This window comes from Rhynchophorus ferrugineus, unplaced genomic scaffold (assembly GCF_030347505.1).
Source record: "Rhynchophorus ferrugineus isolate W39M unplaced genomic scaffold, kcgeb_rfMv2 rfM10, whole genome shotgun sequence".
Taxonomy (NCBI): Eukaryota; Metazoa; Arthropoda; class Insecta; order Coleoptera; family Curculionidae; genus Rhynchophorus; species Rhynchophorus ferrugineus.
Window position 1 is genome coordinate 18,074,222 of NW_027472589.1, and position 22,295 is coordinate 18,096,516.

At 33.5% G+C, this 22,295-nt stretch overlaps 1 protein-coding gene across 2 annotated transcripts in view; it reads right to left on the bottom strand.

The window, feature by feature from the left end:
* Positions 1-1,435: 1,435 nt before the first annotated feature.
* Positions 1,436-22,295, bottom strand: part of LOC143203796 (uncharacterized) — a 41,547-nt gene continuing 20,687 nt past the window's right edge. For both annotated transcript variants that reach the window (XM_076416076.1, XM_076416078.1), the window contains exons 3-4: positions 6,419-6,859; positions 1,436-3,644 (exon numbers count right to left, since the gene is read on the bottom strand). In XM_076416076.1, the coding sequence (XP_076272191.1) occupies positions 1,778-3,644; positions 6,419-6,859 (2,308 nt within the window). In that variant the 3' untranslated portion in view covers positions 1,436-1,777. The remainder of the gene's footprint in view (positions 3,645-6,418; positions 6,860-22,295) is intronic.

Genomic DNA, 22,295 nt, shown 5'->3' on the forward strand with positions numbered 1-22,295 from the left:
AATTATAATGATCCCCAAAAACCTGGGAAGTCACCAAACGAAATAAAAGCCTATATACCTATATCACTGCTGCCAGTAATATCTAAGGTTATTGAAAAATTCCTGTTGAAAAGAATAAAACCGATCATACAGAGAAAAAAAAACTAATACCAACACACCAGTTTGGGTTTATTAACAAGCATTCAACAATTGACCAGGTCCACAGAATAACAGATGTTATTGAAAAAGCACAAGAGCACAAGATTAGACAAGTCTTCGATAAGGTTTGGCATGAAGGCCTTGTTCATAAACTACTGACAATGTTACCAAAACAACACACCGAACTACCAAAATACATTACAGATGTTTAGTGTTAAACAAGAAGCAGTTTACCCTACAATAAAAGAAGCTAAAGCAGGTGTACCACAAAGAAGTGTACTGGGGCCAATGCTTTAACATATCTACTCTACATTTGTGATATATCACAAATGGAGAATATTACGATGGCTACATTTGCTGATGATACTGCGATTATAGCTATCGGAGATAATAGTGAAGGAGCCACACGAAAATTACAACAGGCAAGTGACAATATAAATAATTAGACACGAGCTTGGAAAATAAAAATTAACGAAAGTAAATCTGTGCATGTGCAGTTCACCTACAATCAGACCATACAAGAACCAATAATATTAAATAATACTATCATTCCATATAGCAACAACGCTAAATATCTCGAAATGAATCTTGATGCAAAACTTCACTGGAAGGAACATATAAAGGAGAAAAGAACTGGAATTGAAATATAGGAAAATGTATTGGCTAATTGGAAGAAAATCACAATTATCAGTACATAATAAATTACTATTATATAAGCAAATACTGAAACCTATATGGATATACGGAATTCAATTGTGGGGACGTTGCAAAGAGTAACATAAATAAAATACAAATTTTTCAGAACAAAGTCCTGAGAAGTATTATGGGCGCACCCAAATACTATTGGACTGACTATCTGCATCGAGACCTTCAGATACTCACAGTCAGCCAAGAAATCAAGAGAATTGCAAGGGAACATGAGAAAAGACTTCATTCTCATGAGAATATTGAAGTATTGCAACTTTTGGATACCACCAGAGCAGGACGCAGATTCAAAAGGATCAAACCATCTTATGTAGTGGGGTGCATATAATAAATAATAGTGACACGTGTAAACATTATTTCACCGCAGACTGAGGTAGGGTCGATGAGTCCTCTTAGTTATATACCTAGATTTAAGTTATCATAAGGACAAATTGTAGGTTAGTCGGAAACGACTAGTAACAATGTAATAATTAAATAATAATAAAAAATTAGCTAAATTCATTCCTCTACCATTTACTTATTATTAAGAGTATAAATATGTTATCTTGTAAGGATAGTTGGAGTTTTAATAAAATGGAAGTAATGAAAAACCTGTTTTTCAATGGATTTATTTCAAAAATATCCCAGTTCTTTTAAAATGAACTTATACAAACCCTAAAAATTAATTATATACAGGAATATTGATAGTTCTATATGAGCTACTAATATAGTAGCACAGGATACATGCATATGTAAATGTACATGATAGCTACTATATATACAGTAAAAAATCACAGTGTCCTTGAAACCAACAACAAATTTCACGTTTTCCCTTCATTAAAAAAGAATAATAACCAGTAAAGTAAAAATTAATGTCAATGATTAAAACCTAACGTTCAAAATTCTAATGTTTAGAAGAGCGGCATTATTTAAAAAAATCTAACGAATGTTTACTCTAAACTTGCTTCAAGTAAATGATTCTGTCCCAAATCTTTTTCCCCCTGAGATCTCTGACTGCTCTGAAAGCATCGTCCGGACTATGGAAACCCACCTTGGCCTCGGCGCTGGGAGTGTTGTTAGCATTGTATCTTCTGCTCACGTTCTTCGTGCAGTTGTAACCATCAAAGAAGTCGAGGATTTCGTCGGTACCTGCCTTGTAGGGCACGTTGTCCATGTAGACCGTACATCCGGGCGGCGCGTCCTCGAAATTATGCTCCTTCATGTGGGGGTTGAACCTGGGTCCTCCTCCGCGCCCCCTCCCCATGAACCTACCACCTCGCCCTCCTCTTCCCCTCATCATTGGCGGCCGCATGAACAACGGCTGGGGCATATTAAAAGGCATGTTCATATTCTGGTTCATCGTATAGTTGTCGTTTTCGTTCGTTAACATCGGAGGTCCGATAGCGACCACATCATCGTCCTCAGGGTTGTCTTCTGGGACGGTGGGGGTCTGAGATAACGCTTTCTTCATTTTTTGTCGAGTCACGGGTGCGACGGTGATATTGTTCGGCCCCAGGGAGGCGTTGTTCTTCGCCAGGGCCTTCTGAGCCTGTTCGGGCGACTCGAATTCGCAGTAAACATTGCCGGTAAAACCTAGATTATTACTGACAAGATGGATTCCGGTGGGAACGATGCCGATATCCGAGAAAAAGTCCGACACGTCCCGATCGGTGGTTTTCGTCGGAAGATTGGACAGACTCAGGCAATCGGTGTTGAGCGGAGCTTCGTGCGACGCGTCCAGCAACGCTGATTGTTCCTTGCTGATCCTTTCGAACTCGTCGTCCTTGCACGGCCTTACCGTCACCGATTTGCCGGCGATGACGTGATTCGCGCGTTCCTCCAGGGCCTCCCGCGCCACCTGCTCCGCTCCGAACTTAACGTAGGCCACCGATCCTCCCCTAGGTTTCGTGTTCAGATGGAGCGATATCAAAGGATGCTGTGAGAAGATGTGTAGGATGTCCTGCTCCTTGACGTAGGTGGGCAGGTCCTCGATCTTCAAGCAGGTGAATTCTTTGATGGGAGATTCGCCGGAACCGCCGTTGTTGAAGTACTTGGAGATGTTCTTGAACTTGGGTGCATTCTCCTCGCCTCGCCCTCCGTAGTTGTCCATGCGAGGGTGGTAGCGGTCTACCGCCTCCTCGAACGCCTGGTCCGAGATGGGTTCTATCTTGACCTCGATGTTGTTCAGTTTCTGGCCGTTCATCTTCAGCGCGGCCACTTTTGAGGGCGCCTCGCGGAACTGCACGAAGCAGATGCCAGTCTTGTGGCCGAACTCGTCGTTGATTACCTTGATGCCCTTGTAGTTGATGCTGAGCCCGTTGAAAAAGCGTCTGAGGTCCCCGTAGGATCCGTAGAATGGCTCCATCGAGATACACGTGTTGACTGGCAGGTCGCTGGGGTCGTCGTTGGCGAAATGGGGTTTCCTGGGCGGGCCGCCTTGCTGGTTCTTGTTCTCAAAGAAGTTCATCTGGTTGCGTTTGAACAGGTTGGATCTGGGACCGGAGGACTGGGACATGGGGGCCTTGTCACTAGTTTGCGAATTGTTGGCCTGCGGATTCGCCGAGCTGGACCAGTCGGGTTCCCGCAATCCGAAAGCTTGGTTCTGTTGGAACCCGTTCGAAATGGGAGTTCGCGGGGCCGCGTTCGTAAGATGGTCGATCATGTTATGCTTGGGCAAGGCGATGCCGTAGGCCCCCAACAGCGCCCTATCGTTTACCGGGGAGACGTTGAATGGGGCGGGTGCGGCCTGATTTCTTGACCACACGTCGGCTACGGATCCTCTCTGCGGGCCATTGTCGTCGTTGCGCTCCCTCTTGGGGGATCTAAAAAATAATCCTCTATATTAAAAAATCTAGGAGCGGTGTTAGTAATAGGGCTAAGAAAAATATTGCGGTTATTAATACGCAGATGATTATTGAAAGCCATCTTTAATTTTGCATATTTTCAGCTTAGATCTTAAGCATATGCCCGTAAGAGAATTTTTCAAATTTTAAGAAGTACACGATGCATGATAATCCGTTCGATATAACGGTGAACTCACTATATCACGATGTCAAATGTATCGCCTATCTCAGTATCGGGTGTAGAATTTGGGATAAATATACAAAATTAGCAAATCGCTTCCCAGTCTCGCATGAAAGGGGTATATTCAATATTTAAACCAATTTCGGCTGGAGTTCCACGGGGTAGTGCCCTGGGATCACTCCTGTAATTGCTCTATAATACTGATATCCCAACAAAAGAAACAATACATGGAACATTTGCCGATAACACAGTTATCATGGCAAAAGATATATATCCGCCTAAGGCTATAGAAAAACTACAAGTAGCAGTCAATAAGATCTACAAATGAACTAGATACTGGAAAATACAGCTTAATGGCTCCAAATCTGTCTATTTGCTGCACTGTTAATTTTGCGTTGTGGCAAAAATTACAAATATCCAATTATCACTTGACGGATACCAGATTGCTCAAGCAGAATCAGCAAAATACATCGGCATACATCTAGATGCTAGGTTAAATTGGTAACATCATGTTAAACAAAAACAGAGCAGATTAGACTCAAAGTCAGGCAACTGTACTGGTTAGTCGGAAAATTATCTCATCTTGATCTAAAATCAAAGAGATTGGTTTATCAGTCAATTATAAAGTCAATTGGGACCCATGGTGTGCAAATATGGGATTGCACCAAGACATCAAACTAACTAGCAAGCCAACGCACCCAAAACAAAGTTCTATGATTAATTACCAATGCTTATCACTAAGTAACCAAAGAAGAACTGCACAATGGCCTCGAAATCAAATGGATATACGAAGTGATTTAAGATTTCACCTTAAAACATGAAACAAGGTTGTTAAATACAGCTGGACTACACGCAGAAAATCAGAAGATTGAAGCGAACTAAACCACATGAACTTGTTTAGTGCATAAGTGTATTCTTAACTTTAGCTTAAGTACTTTATTATTATTTTAATTTGGGAAATACATACTGATGTATTAATCTCGTATTCACTTTGTATATTAATGCAAGTACAACAGAACAGTAGTAATAAATTAATTTGTAAATTAGGATTGTATTAAGTATATCTAATGTAAGATGAATTGATTAAAAAATATATTCTAGTTAAAAAGAGATATTCATTTATATGTCTGATATGTCTCAACATGTAACCGAATTAGCTTATAAAGGTCGCCCATGGTTAACTGTTTGCCAAATTATTCAAAATACTAGTGATGATCATTAGCGGTTGTAAACCGGCAAGCATCGCTTTGACGTTTTTCCTGTTTTGATAAATTTCAAATCGTTGCTTAATATGTGTGATTACTCTATCAGAAAATGCCGAAATCTAGAACTCTACCTTATAGATGGTGTGGAAAAGAGTTAAATGTAAATATAATAAAACAACTATCAGTTCCTTGTTTAATTATTTTAGTTATTAATATAATTAATAAATATATTATAAAACTCAAAGTTGATGTGGCAATATTGCGATGTTTTGACGTCACAAATTTAGATGACGTGAATTAATTATTTTTATTGATCCGACTATTCTCGGATTCTGATTCTTGATTAAAGTCATAAATCGTTTGTGTTCAAGAATGATTGAATATGCATATGCAAATGGTGTCGCATACAAAACAATTTCATGGCCACCTTGATGAGAGTTATACCATAAACGTTTTTGGTTAACATTTAAATGTGTATCAGAAATAAGTTAACAAAATCTTGAACAATTAAATAAAGCTACCAGAACACATTTATTACTTACTGGGAGTGCTGTTACCACTACCATATACAGATCATCGATTCTAACAAGTTGATATTAAGGGCATTCCGGATACGGAAATCGAAAATCGTTGTGATCACAATCTAATATGAAGCAAACCATTGTCCAAGAACTACAAAGGTTTTTTGATAGATAAGTAGATGTAGACATAGAAAAAAATAGAAAGACCTCCTAAAGTAGTGGAAATGGAACGAACATTTTTCTGAAGAGTAGCGGCAATTGATGGAACTGACTAGTGTAACAGGTCAATTGAAAAGTTCTCGGCCTGACACACAGATGGCGCTACTAGAATTAAATCCATATGTTTTTCAGTTAGACCTAACCCTCAAAAGATGCGTGTATAAATTTGGCAGCCGTCGGATCATTAGTTTGTGAATTATAGCATTTTGAGTGAAGAAACTTTTGTTATTGTGAAAAAAATGGATAAAAAGGAATTTCGTGTGATAATAAAATATTACTTTTTGAAGGGAAAAGTAATATTTTACAACAGTTGAAGCAAAAAATTGATGAAGCTTGGCTTGATTGAAGCACAAATCGTACTACAAAAATGGTATCGGAAAGTTGGAGGGTCACTATAATCAGTGTATCACGCTTGAAGGGAATTGTGTTGAATAAAAAAACTAATTTTGTTAAAAAATGTGTTTTACTATGGTAGGCCGGGGACTTTTTAATTGACCATAAAAGGATCATAGACTAACATTGAGCGTTAATAGAACGAGTTAAATGAACACAAATCTGCGCTTAAAAAAATATAACTTAAAACCTTAATATTCTTCATCGAACGCCACATCTTCCAGAACAACTTACCGATCTCTGCGCCGTTCCCTGCTGCGACTCCTGTTCCTGCTCCTGCTGCGCTCTCGCCTCCTTCGATCGCGCCTATCTCTGCTTCGGGAACGGCTCCGGTCCCTGTGTTTCCTGTCTTTGCGGTCTCGCGACCGATCCTTCTTCTCCCTGTCGCGGGATTTGCTCCTCGACCTGGAGTGTCTCCTGCCCCGTTTACGATCGCTCCTGTCGCTGTCCCGCGAGTCTCTGATATCGGGAACGGGAGCGGGAGCCACCTGGGGCACCGCGGCTGGAAGAGGCGTCTGGGCGGCGGAAGGCAACATGAAGGCGGCCATGCTCTGATTACGGGCTTGCTCTATAACCCTCTGCATCTCTTGTCTAGAGCTGAGCATCAGCTTGATCTGGATGCCTTTGATCTGTCCATCGTTGCGATTGAAGGCTTGTCGGGCGTCTTCATCCGTGCTATATATAACAACAAAATGAAATATTAGTGAATAATGTTTCGGTTAGATCAAACTTATATTAAAATGCTAATCGTCAATAGAGATTCGATACGAATTTACATTTTTTGCACATTGGCAACACATGATGTTACTGTGTATTAAATATCATCGGGTACATTTGTAACCAACTTCATGTTGTAGCTTCACTGACACGCTTCACTTTTCAGTATCTGTCACTTCATCGAAGTGTGAACAACAATGTTTTTAGTGCGTTTAAAATGTCTGAATTTGTACCAAGTATATAGCATTTGCGGGAAGTGTTACCTTTTTACATCAATTTTAAGAAAAATGTGGGTAAAAGTCAGCGAATGCTCTATAAAGCTTATGGCAATCATGCTTCATCGATTTCAAGATGTGAATACTGGTTTCGACGTTTTAAAAGTTGTGATTTTGACACGGAAAATAAAGAGCGTTCTGGAACGTCAAAAATTTTTGAAGACATTGGTGATCCAATCCATTGGCGATGGATCACATCTAAAACGCAAGAAGAATATACATAATTGCTGGAAGTAATACAAGAAACCATTTCTAATCCCTTGAACATTGGAATATTCGAAAAGCTTGGATATTTTGTGCCGTATGAATTGAAGTCAAGAGACATCGAAAGGAGTTTGGATGTTGCTTCAACGGAAAAATCGGAAAGGTTTCATCATATTGTTACTGGTGATGAAAATTACCCACTTTTCCATCCATTACGATAATTTAAAACGAAAAAAAACATGGAGGACCCATGCTCATTCATCAACATCAACGAAAAAGTCAATACTATGAGCTGCTAAAACTTAATGAAACCATCATTGGGGATCGCTGTCAACGATAATTGACGCGTTTGAGTTGAGCACTGAGATAAAAACGACCGGAATACGAACGAAGACACATCACTGTTATTACTCAGCATGACTCGACAGCAACCCTCGACCACATGTTTCAAAACCGGTGAAAACATACTTGGAAACATTAAAATGGAAAGTGATATCTCATCCACCGTATTCTCTAGACTTCACTCCTTCTGATTACTACCATTTTCGACATACGAATCATAACCTCTCTGAACACGGTGTTACTGTGTATTAAATCGCATATATTAAGATACCAAAAAATGGGTCGAGTCCTGAATAGTCTCAAAAAATACACCGTTCTTTCAAGATTGAATTCCTACCTGAAAGATGGGAAAAAGTAGCGGCTATCGATGGACAATACTTTGAATAAAATCCATTGTACAGATTTTTTAGAATAAAGCTTCAAATTTTAAAAAAATAATTTATAGGCCTAATAAAATAAATATATATTTTTATAGACAATGCCGGGTAAAAATAGTTTGCATATTAATGAGAGAAGAACTAAAAAGAACCAACATAGATCAACATAATCTTTATCGAGCCATTGGTCAATTTCAACTGAGGAGGCTAAAAAGGAGAGTATGACATTCTAAAAAAAAATAAGAGTTTAACAAACATTTTTCGATATGATTAGAAAACTAAAAAACGTGGATCCAACTTGGAATTGTTATGCGGAAGTAGATTTCGAAATAGTAATAGAATATTATAGTAAAATAGTATATTATAGGCAACCCCATATGCAATACCGAGAAACTAGGAACGGTAGTACCCTCGGACCATGCTTCTCTATATATCACAAATTTAACCTTAAACTCTTTTATTGTCTATTTTTTCATCGACTATGTATAACATCAATATCAACAAATATGTGAAACAAATTACTGTTTTTGTGTTACTTACGCTTCAACAATAAGTAAACTCGACTAACCTTTATATAAAGATTAATCTATAAAAACACAACGCCCTAACTGATGAGATTTTAATTAAAAACAAAACAGCCTGGCTTAAACATATTTATATAAAATATTATATAGTCTGTTCAAAGTTATTTTGTACATACGCCATCAAAATGTTTAATGTATTGCATGCCGAAATTTATAAATTCGTTTCAGAACCTGACTATATTTCTTTCTCATTTTGTTCTAGTTAAAGAGACACAATATTGTTTGATTATTTCGAACACGTAAACGAATGAGTCTGTCAAAGTCGTCCGGTTGTCAGACGTTTACAAAATGCTTAATAGCAATAGTTGTAAGAGGTTATAACTCTAACATATAAACTATTGTGGCTGTACAATTAACTAAAGTTTTAAGATGGCCTATAATGTTAAAATAAATTATATTTGATAACATTTTTGTTTAATTATTTTATTTAGATTAGAATTTTGTTGTATGTCAAAGCCAAACTGAACTAAAACTCAGAGTTGATGCGGCATTGCCATTGATATTGCGACGTTTTGACGTCACAAATTTAGGTGACACATGTGCAAAATAACGTTAAATAGACTAAAGATAAAACAGGCATTCCAATAAAACATGCACGTCATCAACACCATCGAAAGTATTGTCAAATTCAGTTCATAAAAAAGTAAAATCCCTTTTAAACTCGGAGCATTTTTCTTTCTCATTTTACTAATTAGCATTAATCGAACATGTAACCAAATCGGTCTATACAATGTTATTTGTGTTGGTACTGGTCGACACCGTTGTCATATGTCAATATAAATATAATAAAACAACTCTAACCTACAAACTATTGTGACTGTTTAATTAAATGTAGTTTAAGACCTTTACTAAATATGCATTAGCTGTACTATAATGTTAAAATAAATCATATTTTATAATATTATTTCTGATTCGTTATTTTATTTACATTAGTATTTTATCGTCAGAGTTAAAATAAGCGAAAACTTAAATTTGGTGCGCCAATGTTGCATTACAAATTTTGATGACGTGCATTAGCTGTTTTATTGGAAGGACTATAATATTATATTATAGTGTTTTTATATTTGTCTTTTTTATATGCGTATAGGTGACTTTTATACTTCTCAACAAATAGTGAAAGACAATACAATTATTACAAATTAATCAGAACGAATTTAAAATGATAGTCCATATTTTTCTAGTATTTTGCTAATTAAATTTAAATTAGTTCAAATAGATACTCTTGGAGGCAATTTACTAAAATATACTTCCTTCCGTAACAAAAAAGGTAGCTCAATCCAGAAATATATTAGATACTTATTTAATTTAAAGTGAATTGAGTGAATTAAAAAAAAACTCAATCACATGCTAAATTAATTCAATACTTAAAAATTATAGAAGTAATTAAAATTTAGAACATAATAATTAAAATTATGAAACAGACTGACGGAGAGATATAGAGAGAAAATTGAACTTTTGAATGTGTGGTAACATTTTTGTCATTATTATAGTAAATGGCTTTTTTTTGGACTGGAACCGGGAAACCGGACCGGAAATAGAATGACTGATCGAACCAGCATCTTGTACAGGAGAGATTTTATAGAGAGAAGAAGCCTGCTGGCGCGGTTGATAAGGGGGAACAGCAAATTAACAATACCTTGACCTTTATGGAGGGACCTTTGAATGTGGGAATTCCACCTAAACTTGCAATCGAAGACAAGACCGAGATAGGTAGCTTCTTCTGACCATGGGAATTCGGCATTCTGGCTTTTTAAGACGCGAAATGCTCGGTGCAGGACGCTTCTTGTGGAAGAAGATGGCCTGGGTTTTCTGTCTGACCTGCAACCTCTAGAAATGCAACCACTGGACCGTCTCATCGAGTTGTTTTTGGAGTCCGCTTCGGAAGCGCGGTGCTACTCTTGAAGAAGCAAAGCAGTGTCGTCTGCGTAACAAGCTGTCTCAACTTGTGGTCTCCTAGGGATATATTAATTCCTAGAAGACCTAGATTATATTAAATGGACTGTGATGCGAACAATAATACCGTTTTCTCTACGTAGGATGTGTCGTCTATATATAATTACAGTTTCTGTGTATTTTTGGCGAAAATTCCTTAAAGTATTTTTCTCGATTTCATTTAATTCTCGTGGAAGTTTATAACAGTCATGATGACAAGTCAATGATATTAAATTCTATAAAATTCCTTTCGAAGCAGGTGCCGCGTTTGCTTACACCGAACCAAAAAGAACAATAGATCAACGATTCGGATTGGTTCTTAGAGCTGTTTAAAAATAAATGAATAAATAAAAAGGTAACTTCGTGTATTTTAAATACACGCAAATCGAGTGGGCAGCAACCAATTTAGGGATCTAGTACAAGTCGTTAAGTTAAAAAAACAACATCCAAAAATTAAGAAACCCTTGAACTAACGACTGAAGGAAATTATGCTGATGAACGAAGTCAACTTTCTTAAATAATAAAAAAAATTTTTTGGTTAAATCTGATATAATCCGTTTAAGCTCAAATATAATAGATCATTACATAGAATTAATCTTATTAAATATTAGACCATTTAAAACTCAATATAAATTTCGAAAAATTTGTCATTAAATTCAAACCGTCAAACATGTAACCGTACAGTTACAACTATTATGTCTCAAATATGTGTACCATGGATTTTCTCAAAATCATAAATGAAGGTTTTCATCAAGATTTAAATAGTAAAATAACGCTTATTTAGATAATAAAAAAATTAACTAATTTAGAGTTTAACAATTGTTTAATATAAATGAGGTTATGATGTTAACCAAATGAGAGGTTATATATTTTATATTAGGATTTTTTCCAAACAAAATTTGAGTATTGGATTTTTTCAGTTTTCCAATAAATAAGAGTTCCAATAAATTATAAAACGTATAATTAATATTGCTAGTAATTATGTCTAATGTAACCAGTTAGGAAGAATTTAAAATGTAATTAAATATAGTCTACATATAATTTTATATGGTTTATAACGTTTGCTAGCCTATTGTCTCTAATTATTATCAGTAACTTTTTGAAGCATTTTGTATACATTTAACAACAGTGTCGACCGAGCACTATTTGGAGCTATTAAATTGTATTTCCTGTCTCTAGTTCATTTGTGGGTCTTATTGACCGCCATTTGTACTTTTTCTGCAGCCCTAGGCAGAAGAACGTCTTATGCCATAACGGTTGTGTCGTTGGCTTCTTTTGTTAATGAAATATCAACAGTGTCGATCGAATATAGGAAGGGCCCCAGATTTAAATGTTGAGAATGCCCCCTCATTCGAAAAAATACAACAAAAATACTCCAACATTGTCAACTGTTCTGCGGTAACAATTTACTCTTCTTGTAGATTAGTTCCGAATACCATACCCGATCAAAAGTTTGTTATTGCAAAATGTAAACGGAATATTATAAGGCTGTGTTTCTTTAAACACCTTTTCAATGGCCTTGTCACGATTCAATGTCACTTGGTCGATTGTTGAGTTGATTGTTGAAAAATAATGGCGGTTTTCAATTTGTACTTCTAATTTATTAAATTAATTTCATTTTAACTAAACGAAAATTACAACAGGCAAGGGACAATATATAAATAATTGGACACAAGCTTGGAAAATAAGAATTAATGAAAGTAAATCTGTACATGTGCAGTTCACCTATAAACAGACCGTAGTACCAATAACATTAAATAATACTATCATTCCATATAGCAACAACGCTAAATATCTCGGAATGAATCTCGATGCAAAACTTCGCTGGAAGGAACATATAAAGAAGAAAAGAAAATAACTGGAATTGAAATATAAGAAAATGTACTAGCTAATTGGAAGAAAATCCAATGTATATCCATCCGTATGTCCATACGGAGTTCAATTATGGGGATGTTCTGCAAAGAGAACATAAGTAAAACACAAATTTTTCAGAACAAAGTCCTGAGAGGTATTGTGGGTGCACCCAAATACTATAGGACTGATTATCTACATCGAGACCTTCAGACACCCACAGTCAGTCAAGAAATCAAGAGAATTGCAAGGGGGCATGAGGAAAGACTCCATTCTCATACGAATATTGAAATACTTCAACTATTGGATACCACCAGAACAGGACACAGAGTCAAAAGAATCAAACCATCTGATCTTGTGTAGTGTTGTGTAGTGAGGTGCATATATTAAAAAATTCAGCAGTGACATGTATATATAAACATTATTTCACCAGAGACTGAGATAGGGCCGATGAGTCCTCCTAGTTATATACCTAGATTTAAGTTATAATAAAGACAAATGGTAGGTTAGACGGAAACGACTAGTAACAATGTGTTAATTAAATAGTAAAAAAAATTAAATAAACTATATTTAAATAATTAAAATTGACAATTGGAATATAATGTAGCAGTATCACCGTAAGTTTCTAAAAGTGTTTGATGGGTTACGACAGCAGATTTCTTCGAACCAAATAACGAAATAAAGTAATGAATATGGAAAACAGAATTTTCACAGTTCTATAACTAGAGTGTGTATACACTGAATAACTTAATAATATTTAAGGACAAAATACCACAAATTTTATCAATATATATCGCGATATCGCTCAACTGTTGACATAAAGAATATTTTGTATACGAAAAAAAATTAAACGTAAATTAAAGCAACTGTTATTATGATTAATATTAATAATCAATTAGAAATAAAAACCGGAAAACATGCAATATATTTGTGTAATGGTGAATTAAGAATTTTTAAAATTAACCACAAACTGCTACTATTACTGAGTATTTCTGGAGAATTTTAACCGGTATTCGGTAAACTTCTGTAGTTTCCGCCTGATTTTGCCACGTTGCCATTTACAAGCAATCCAGCGCTAGAATTCGACGAACTATAATAGCTATATAATATAATATAATAGTTGATCCTGGCACTGGTACGGACTCTATTTTGTAAAGTTAAGGATTTTGTTGTTTATAGTTTATTTGTTCTTGTACTGTTCATAGTTTGAGAATATAAATGGTAGGCGGTAGTAGATAAGTCATCGATTTGTGAATATTTCGAAAAAAGCTATTATAACACTTAATCTGAACAAGCATATGAGGACATTCCATCCAGGTGCGTATCCATTCAATTTTTTAATCTTACAAATTGAATTCAATTCCATGCCAAATTCATTATATTTTAGACAAATTAGCCCTGCGAAAGTAAAATTAATATGACTCGATGTTCTTTATGTCAGTATATCTCAATCAAAATCACAACTCGTTGATCATATAGCATTAAAATTGAATAATGAACGTTGAAGTCTGTCTCGCTTGTAGAGTTTTACGGTTGAGGGTTTCTATTTTGGCACAGAAATTGCTACTTCTAAATTTGAGCGTAATCGATTAGGAATTTATAAGAGTGCATCCAAGAGGTAATAGTTATGTTATATAGATGAGAGGTGAGAGTTATTAAAATCAGATAAAAATATGATTGCAGTAAAAATAGCTGCTAAAATACCAATGGATATTATATGGGATGAAACAAACACCAACTACTTTAAGTAATGACTATTTGAAAAGACTAGATTTATTGACTCATAAAGATTTATATAATATTCAGCAAGCAAACCAAGTGAATTCCATAGGTACAAAACATAAAAGTGACGCTATAAGTGTTGAAGCAGGGGTAAATGAGGTCAAAAATACAGGATGTGTGTTTTATAAGCCACCTACCCTACGTTACAGAAAAAAGACTTTATGTTGGTCATAATAAATGAAGGGCAATATAAAATATTAAAAGAATATAGCCATGATGCATACGCGCATATTCTACATATAGGCTTAATGCAATATCGAATAGAACAACATTGCTTGCTTTTATTGAATGAATTGAGGGAGGGGTTTCCATACTGTTTTTTAATATAGAAGAAATTCGATGAGGAAACAATGATGGTATTTTTAGTGCCATGTAATATATATTATTGAGAAATTTTAGAGATAAATATAAATATATAACACAAAGAACCCACATAAACATAAAATAATAGACACTAAACTTAGCTAAAGTTAAACTTGAGTATCAAGTGAGGTTTTAGGCTACTTCATAAATTCCAGAATATATTCATATATTCATATTCTCTTCTAGTATACGAACGTAAAAATAGCTGCTAAAATACCAATGGATATTATATGGGATGAAACAAACACTAACTACTTTAAGTAGTGACTATTTGAAAAGACTAGATTTATTGACTCATAAAGATTTATATAATATTCAGCAAGCAACCCAAGTGAATTCCATAGGTACAAAACATAAAAGTGACGCTATAAGTGTTGAAGCAGGAGTAAATGAGGTCAAAAGTACAGGATGTGTGTTTTATAAGCCACCTACCCTACGTTACAGAAAAAAGACTTTATGTTGGTCATAATAAATGAAGGGCAATATAAAATATTAAAAGAATATAGCCATGATGCATACGCGCATATTCTACATATAGGCTTAATGCAATATCGAATAGAACAACATTGCTTGCTTTTATTGAATGAATTGAGGGAGGGGTTTCCATACTGTTTTTTAATATAGAAGAAATTCGATGAGGAAACAATGATGGTATTTTTAGTGCCATGTAATATATATTATTGAGAAATTTTAGAGATAAATATAAATATATAAAACAAAGAACACACATAAACATAAAATAATCGACACTAAACTTAGCTAAAATTAAACTTGAGTATCAAGTGAGGTTTTAGGTTACTTCATAAATTCCAGAATATATTCATATATTCATTATACTCTTCTAATATACCAACGTAAAAATAGCTGCTAAAATACCAATGGATATTATATGGGATGAAACAAACACTAACTACTTTAAGTAGTGACTATTCGAAAAGACTCGATTTATTGACTCATAAAGATTTATATAATATTCAGCAAGCAAACCAAGTGAATTCCATAGGTACAAAACATAAAAGTGACGCTATAAGTGTTAAAGCAGGGGTAAATGAGGTCAAAAGTACAGGATGTGTGTTTTATAAGCCACCTACCCTACGTTACAGAAAAAACACTTATAGCCATGATGTATACGCGCATATTCTACATATAGGCTTAATGAAATATCGAATAGAACAACATTGCTTGCTTTTATTGAATGAATTGAGGGAGGGGTTTCCATGCTGTTTTTTAATATAGAAGAAATTCGATGAGGAAACAATGATGGTATTTTTTAGTGCCATGTATTATATATTATTGAGTAATTTTAGAGATAAATATAAATATATAACACAAAGAACACACATAAACATAAAATAATCGACACTAAACTTAGCTAAAATTAAACTTGAGTATCAAGTGAGGTTTTAGGTTACTTCATAAATTCCAGAATATATTCATATATTCATTATACTCTTCTAATATACCAACGTAAAAATAGCTGCTAAAATACCAATGGATATTATATGGGATGAAACAAACACTAACTACTTTAAGTAGTGACTATTCGAAAAGACTCGATTTATTGACTCATAAAGATTTATATAATATTCAGCAAGCAAACCAAGTGAATTCCATAGGTACAAAACATAAAAGTGACGCTATAAGTGTTAAAGCAGGGGTAAATGAGGTCAAAAGTACAGGATGTGTGTTTTATAAGCCACCTACCCTACGTTACAGAAAAAAGACTTATAGCCATGATGTATACGCGCATATTCTACATATAGGCTTAATGAAATATCGAATAGAACAACATTGCTTGCTTTTATTGAATGAATTGAGGGAGGGGTTTCCATGCTGTTTTTTAATATAGAAGAAATTCGATGAGGAAACAATGATGGTATTTTTTAGTGCCATGTATTATATATTATTGAGTAATTTTAGAGATAAATATAAATATATAACACAAAGAACACACATAAACATAAAATAATCGACACTAAACTTAGCTAAAATTAAACTTGAGTATCAAGTGAGGTTTTAGGTTACTTCATAAATTCCAGAATATATTCATATATTCATTATACTCTTCTAATATACCAACGTAAAAATAGCTGCTAAAATACCAATGGATATTATATGGGATGAAACAAACACTAACTACTTTAAGTAGTGACTATTCGAAAAGACTCGATTTATTGACTCATAAAGATTTATATAATATTCAGCAAGCAAACCAAGTGAATTCCATAGGTACAAAACATAAAAGTGACGCTATAAGTGTTAAAGCAGGGGTAAATGAGGTCAAAAGTACAGGATGTGTGTTTTATAAGCCACCTACCCTACGTTACACCAAAAATACTTTATGTTGGTCATAATAAATGAAGGGCAATATAAAATATTAAAAGAATATAGCCACGAATGTATACGCGCATATTCTACATATAGGCTTAATGAAATATCGAATAGAACAACATTGCTTGCTTTTATTGAATGAATTGAGGGAGGGGTTTCCATGCTGTTTTTTAATATAGAAGAAATTCGATGAGGAAACAATGATGGTATTTTTTAGTGCCATGTATTATATATTATTGAGTAATTTTAGAGATAAATATAAATATATAACACAAAGAACACACATAAACATAAAATAATCGACACTAAACTTAGCTAAAATTAAACTTGAGTATCAAGTGAGGTTTTAGGTTACTTCATAAATTCCAGAATATATTCATATATTCATTATACTCTTCTAGTATACGAACGTAAAAATAGCTGCTAAAATACCAATGGATATTATATGGGATGAAACAAACACTAACTACTTTAAGTAGTGACTATTCGAAAAGACTCGATTTATTGACTCATAAAGATTTATATAATATTCAGCAAGCAAACCAAGTGAATTCCATAGGTACAAAACATAAAAGTGACGCTATAAGTGTTGAAGCAGGGGTAAATGAGGTCAAAAGTACAGGATGTGTGTTTTATAAGCCACCTACCCTACGTTACACCAAAAAGATTTTATGTTGGTCATAATAAATGAAAAAAGACTTATAGCCATGATGTATACGCGCATATTCTACATATAGGCTTAATGAAATATCGAATAGAACAACATTGCTTGCTTTTATTGAATGAATTGAGGGAGGGGTTTCCATGCTGTTTTTTAATATAGAAGAAATTCGATGAGGATACAATGATGGTATTTTTTAGTGCCATGTATTATATATTATTGAGTAATTTTAGAGATAAATATAAATATATAACACAAAGAACACACATAAACATAAAATAATCGACACTAAACTTAGCTAAAATTAAACTTGAGTATCAAGTGAGGTTTTAGGTTACTTCATAAATTCCAGAATATATTCATATATTCATTATACTCTTCTAGTATACGAACGTAAAAATAGCTGCTAAAATACCAATGGATATTATATGGGATGAAACAAACACTAACTACTTTAAGTAGTGACTATTCGAAAAGACTAGATTTATTGACTCATAAAGATTTATATAATATTCAGCAAGCAACCCAAGTGAATTCCATAGGTACAAAACATAAAAGTGACGCTATAAGTGTTAAAGCAGGGGTAAATGAGGTCAAAAGTACAGGATGTGTGTTTTATAAGCCACCTACCCTACGTTACAGAAAAAAGACTTTATGTTGGTCATAATAAATGAAGGGCAATATAAAATATTAAAAGAATATAGCCATGATGTATACGCGCATATTCTACATATAGGCTTAATGAAATATCGAATAGAACAACATTGCTTGCTTTTATTGAATGAATTGAGGGAGGGGTTTCCATGCTGTTTTTTAATATAGAAGAAATTCGATGAGGAAACAATGATGGTATTTTTTAGTGCCATGTATTATATATTATTGAGTAATTTTAGAGATAAATATAAATATATAACACAAAGAACACACATAAACATAAAATAATCGACACTAAACTTAGCTAAAATTAAACTTGAGTATCAAGTGAGGTTTTAGGTTACTTCATAAATTCCAGAATATATTCATATATTCATTATACTCTTCTAGTATACGAACGTAAAAATAGCTGCTAAAATACCAATGGATATTATATGGGATGAAACAAACACCAACTACTTTAAGTAATGACTATTTGAAAAGACTAGATTTATTGACTCATAAAGATTTATATAATATTCAGCAAGCAAACCAAGTGAATTCCATAGGTACAAAACATAAAAGTGACGCTATAAGTGTTGAAGCAGGGGTAAATGAGGTCAAAAATACAGGATGTGTGTTTTATAAGCCACCTACCCTACGTTACAGAAAAAAGACTTATAGCCATGATGCATACGCGCATATTCTACATATAGGCTTAATGAAATATCGAATAGAATAGCATTGCTTCCTTTTATTGAATGAATTGAGGGAGGGGTTTCCATACTGTTTTTTAATATAGAAGAAATTCGATGAGAAAACAATGATGGTATTTTTTAGTGCCATGTAATATATATTATTGAGTAATTTTAGAGATAAATATAAAAATATAACACAAAGAACACACATAAACACAAAATAATTGACACTAAACTTAGCTAAATTTAAACTTGAGTATCAAGTGAGGTTTTAGGTTACTACAAAAATTCCAGAATATATTCTTATATTCATCATACTCTTCTAGTATACGAACGAATTAAGTTAAAGCAACTGTTATGATGTAATGTTAATAATTGATTAAAAAAGAATATTACTAAATAAAAACCGGAAACGTCCCTAATAACAGACATGCAATATATTTGTGCGACGGTGTATTCAGAAGAAGAATAATATTAACCACAAGCTGTTACTAATCTGACAAATTACCTTATAAAAAAACTGTTTCGAAACGAAATTAGTTTGCTCTAGATCACGTTTAATTAGATTTTGGCATTTGAAATTCGTTCGTCCTTGGTTAATTATTGATTAAATAGACATATTTGTTGAGCAAAAATCGCCTAATAAAAACATCTATTGAATAATACATCGGTGTTTCACTAATTTGATCCGGTTGTCTCGAATTATAGCGACGCAACCGCTGGATATCCGAGTATATCTATTTATAGCCGGTGTTAGAATTAGGACAATAATATTTTGATATTTTAGAAGTGTGTTTACCCACAAATTTTGATTTGTAGCAAGAATATTTTGAAATGTATCTTCACTCAGATTGCTTAATTAAAGTCTAATGGTGGTAATGTTATTTTATACAGAATTGCTAGATAGAATGTTTAGTTGGGTTGTAGATATCCTATAAATAGCACGTTGCATTTATTTATAACTTCTAGAGGGTGACCTTGTGTCTGTTGCTCGCTATTTCCGATCTTTTTGCAACAATACGTCGTTCATTTTGTTTAATTGACGTTGTTAGACAGCTGCAGCAACAATTTCAATTGTTTTAACACCTTTAATGTACTATACCTTGCTGAAGACTATATGCACAGCAAGGTTTTATGTCGATGTCGTAACGGCTCGAATTTAGAATAAATTCGTGTGCTAGTCATTTATCTTACTTTAGGATGTTTCAATAAGATATAAGATAACTTGAGAATTTTCTAAAAGTGAGAACTGGATATTCGTCCAATAAATCTTGCAACTCATTGTTTTCGAACTTGTTTGGTCCTCCAGGCTATTACTTGCAATTGCCATAAAAATAACTACTTTTAAATCGTTGAAAGCAAAACAGACAATTGGGATATGACGTAACAGCATCAACATAAATTTATAAAAAAGGCAGCAGATTTCTTCGGCCAAAACAACAAAAGTAATGAATTTAAAAAAATAATTTTGAGCATTATGTAGACATGTAGCACGTCTGTAGACACTAATCAAATGGAAAAATATTGTTTTATGCAAAGAAACTACTGAGTTTAATAGTGAGGTTAGATTATTTGCATTGACACTTCGCACTTTCACCAATAGATACCACGATATCATAAAAATGAAATGATGAATATTTTAATGACTTGTTTGAATACAAATACAATGTTCTGTAAGTTAAGACAACAGTTATTAGTATTTTGAGAAGCACACAAGCATAATTATCTTAAAAGAGGCAAAACAACTCATGGAATTTATTTGAATGTTTCAGTTTTGTTATAAAAAAAGACTGTTGGTTAGAATGTTGGTACATTGACACCGCATTTTTACCAATAGATATCACTATCGGTATATATCCTCTTCGGGGATAGTTTCTTATGTGGCAATGTGAAAATATAATATATTTTCGGTACCTATATTACGGGGATTGCATGTGTGACCTTGACAGATGTCAAATGTTTGAAAAATAGTTCGTTGAACAGACTTTGTTAGAATGAAGAGAATTTATATGTTTTTAGAGAACTTTCCTAAAAACGATGAGTAAAAAATGCTGAGTGCCGGAGCCAATGCTAAAAGCTCACCAAGACTTTAAGATTTTAATTTTTGCTTGTTTTTTTTTAACAAAGCGAATAGTTTCGTACATTCAATTCCTTGATGCAGATATACCAATAATGTGTGAACGAAACTTTATTTCCGAAGCTTGTTGCTATTTCAAGTCTGCTTTCCCTAAAAATCGTGGGAAATCCTATTTTTATAATCAGATCTGTTGTAAAAAGGCTCGATTACGTGTTAACTACATGAAGATGTCCACTGTTTCAATAATGTTATCTATCCGATGGATAACAGATGTTGACAACCCAAATTGTGGTGGAAAAAAAAGCAAAAAATATGGCTTAAGGCCATATTAAGATTTTAATATTGTCATCAATAATACTAGTAGATAGGACGAATAGAGAATGTTATTTCTACAAATGTTATTTCAGTGTAGATTTAGTTTGGTGTATATCCAAATGAGTTTAGTAGGAATTTTGTGTCGTCCTTTTTAATATATTTTTTGCAGCTATTATATATTTGCTGATATATTAAAAATATAACGTTTTTTATGAACTAATTATATTTTTTGAGAACTTTTTATTGTAGCTACAGTTACAATGGTTTATTTAAAAGTAGTCATGAGATGTTAAATTGATGTAAAAATATTGTTCAAATCGTTGTTAAGATGGCTACATCCAAATGAGAAAGAAATAGTAAAGACTGAAGTCCACACTGAATTGAAGAACGTAACATTTATTTCTATAGACATTTTTTAGAAACGGTCAAATCTATTGTTTCTGATACATAACAGCTTCTTCTAACAAGAAGGAAAAAAGAAAGGAAATATGGTTTTACCCCCAAGTTTTACAGTAGAAACAGTAGACAGTTTTACAGTATATATATATATATATATATATATATATATATATATATATATATATATATATATATATAATGATATTATAATCAATGAAACAAAAATAGGAAATAAGTTTCCACTAAGAATATTTCAGTACATTCTTCTTTTAGTTTATTCATGAATAACATTAAAAATAGTAACGTTTTATTATATTGCTTAAATATTTTTGAAAAAATTAGATAGACACTTAATATAAGCATAAGTAATAAGTGAATCAGAGTGAATTTTAGTTTCTAGAATGCTAGTTTCCCTTCTAAGTTCCCTAATTCAGTTTATAGAAAATTAGTCATTCAAACCCAACCTCACTCTCTCTAATGTGTATATAACATACACGTTCTTTTAAAAAAACGTTAATTTTTTTATTAACTCCTACTTAGTATATGTATAATCGATAAATTTTTAGACTA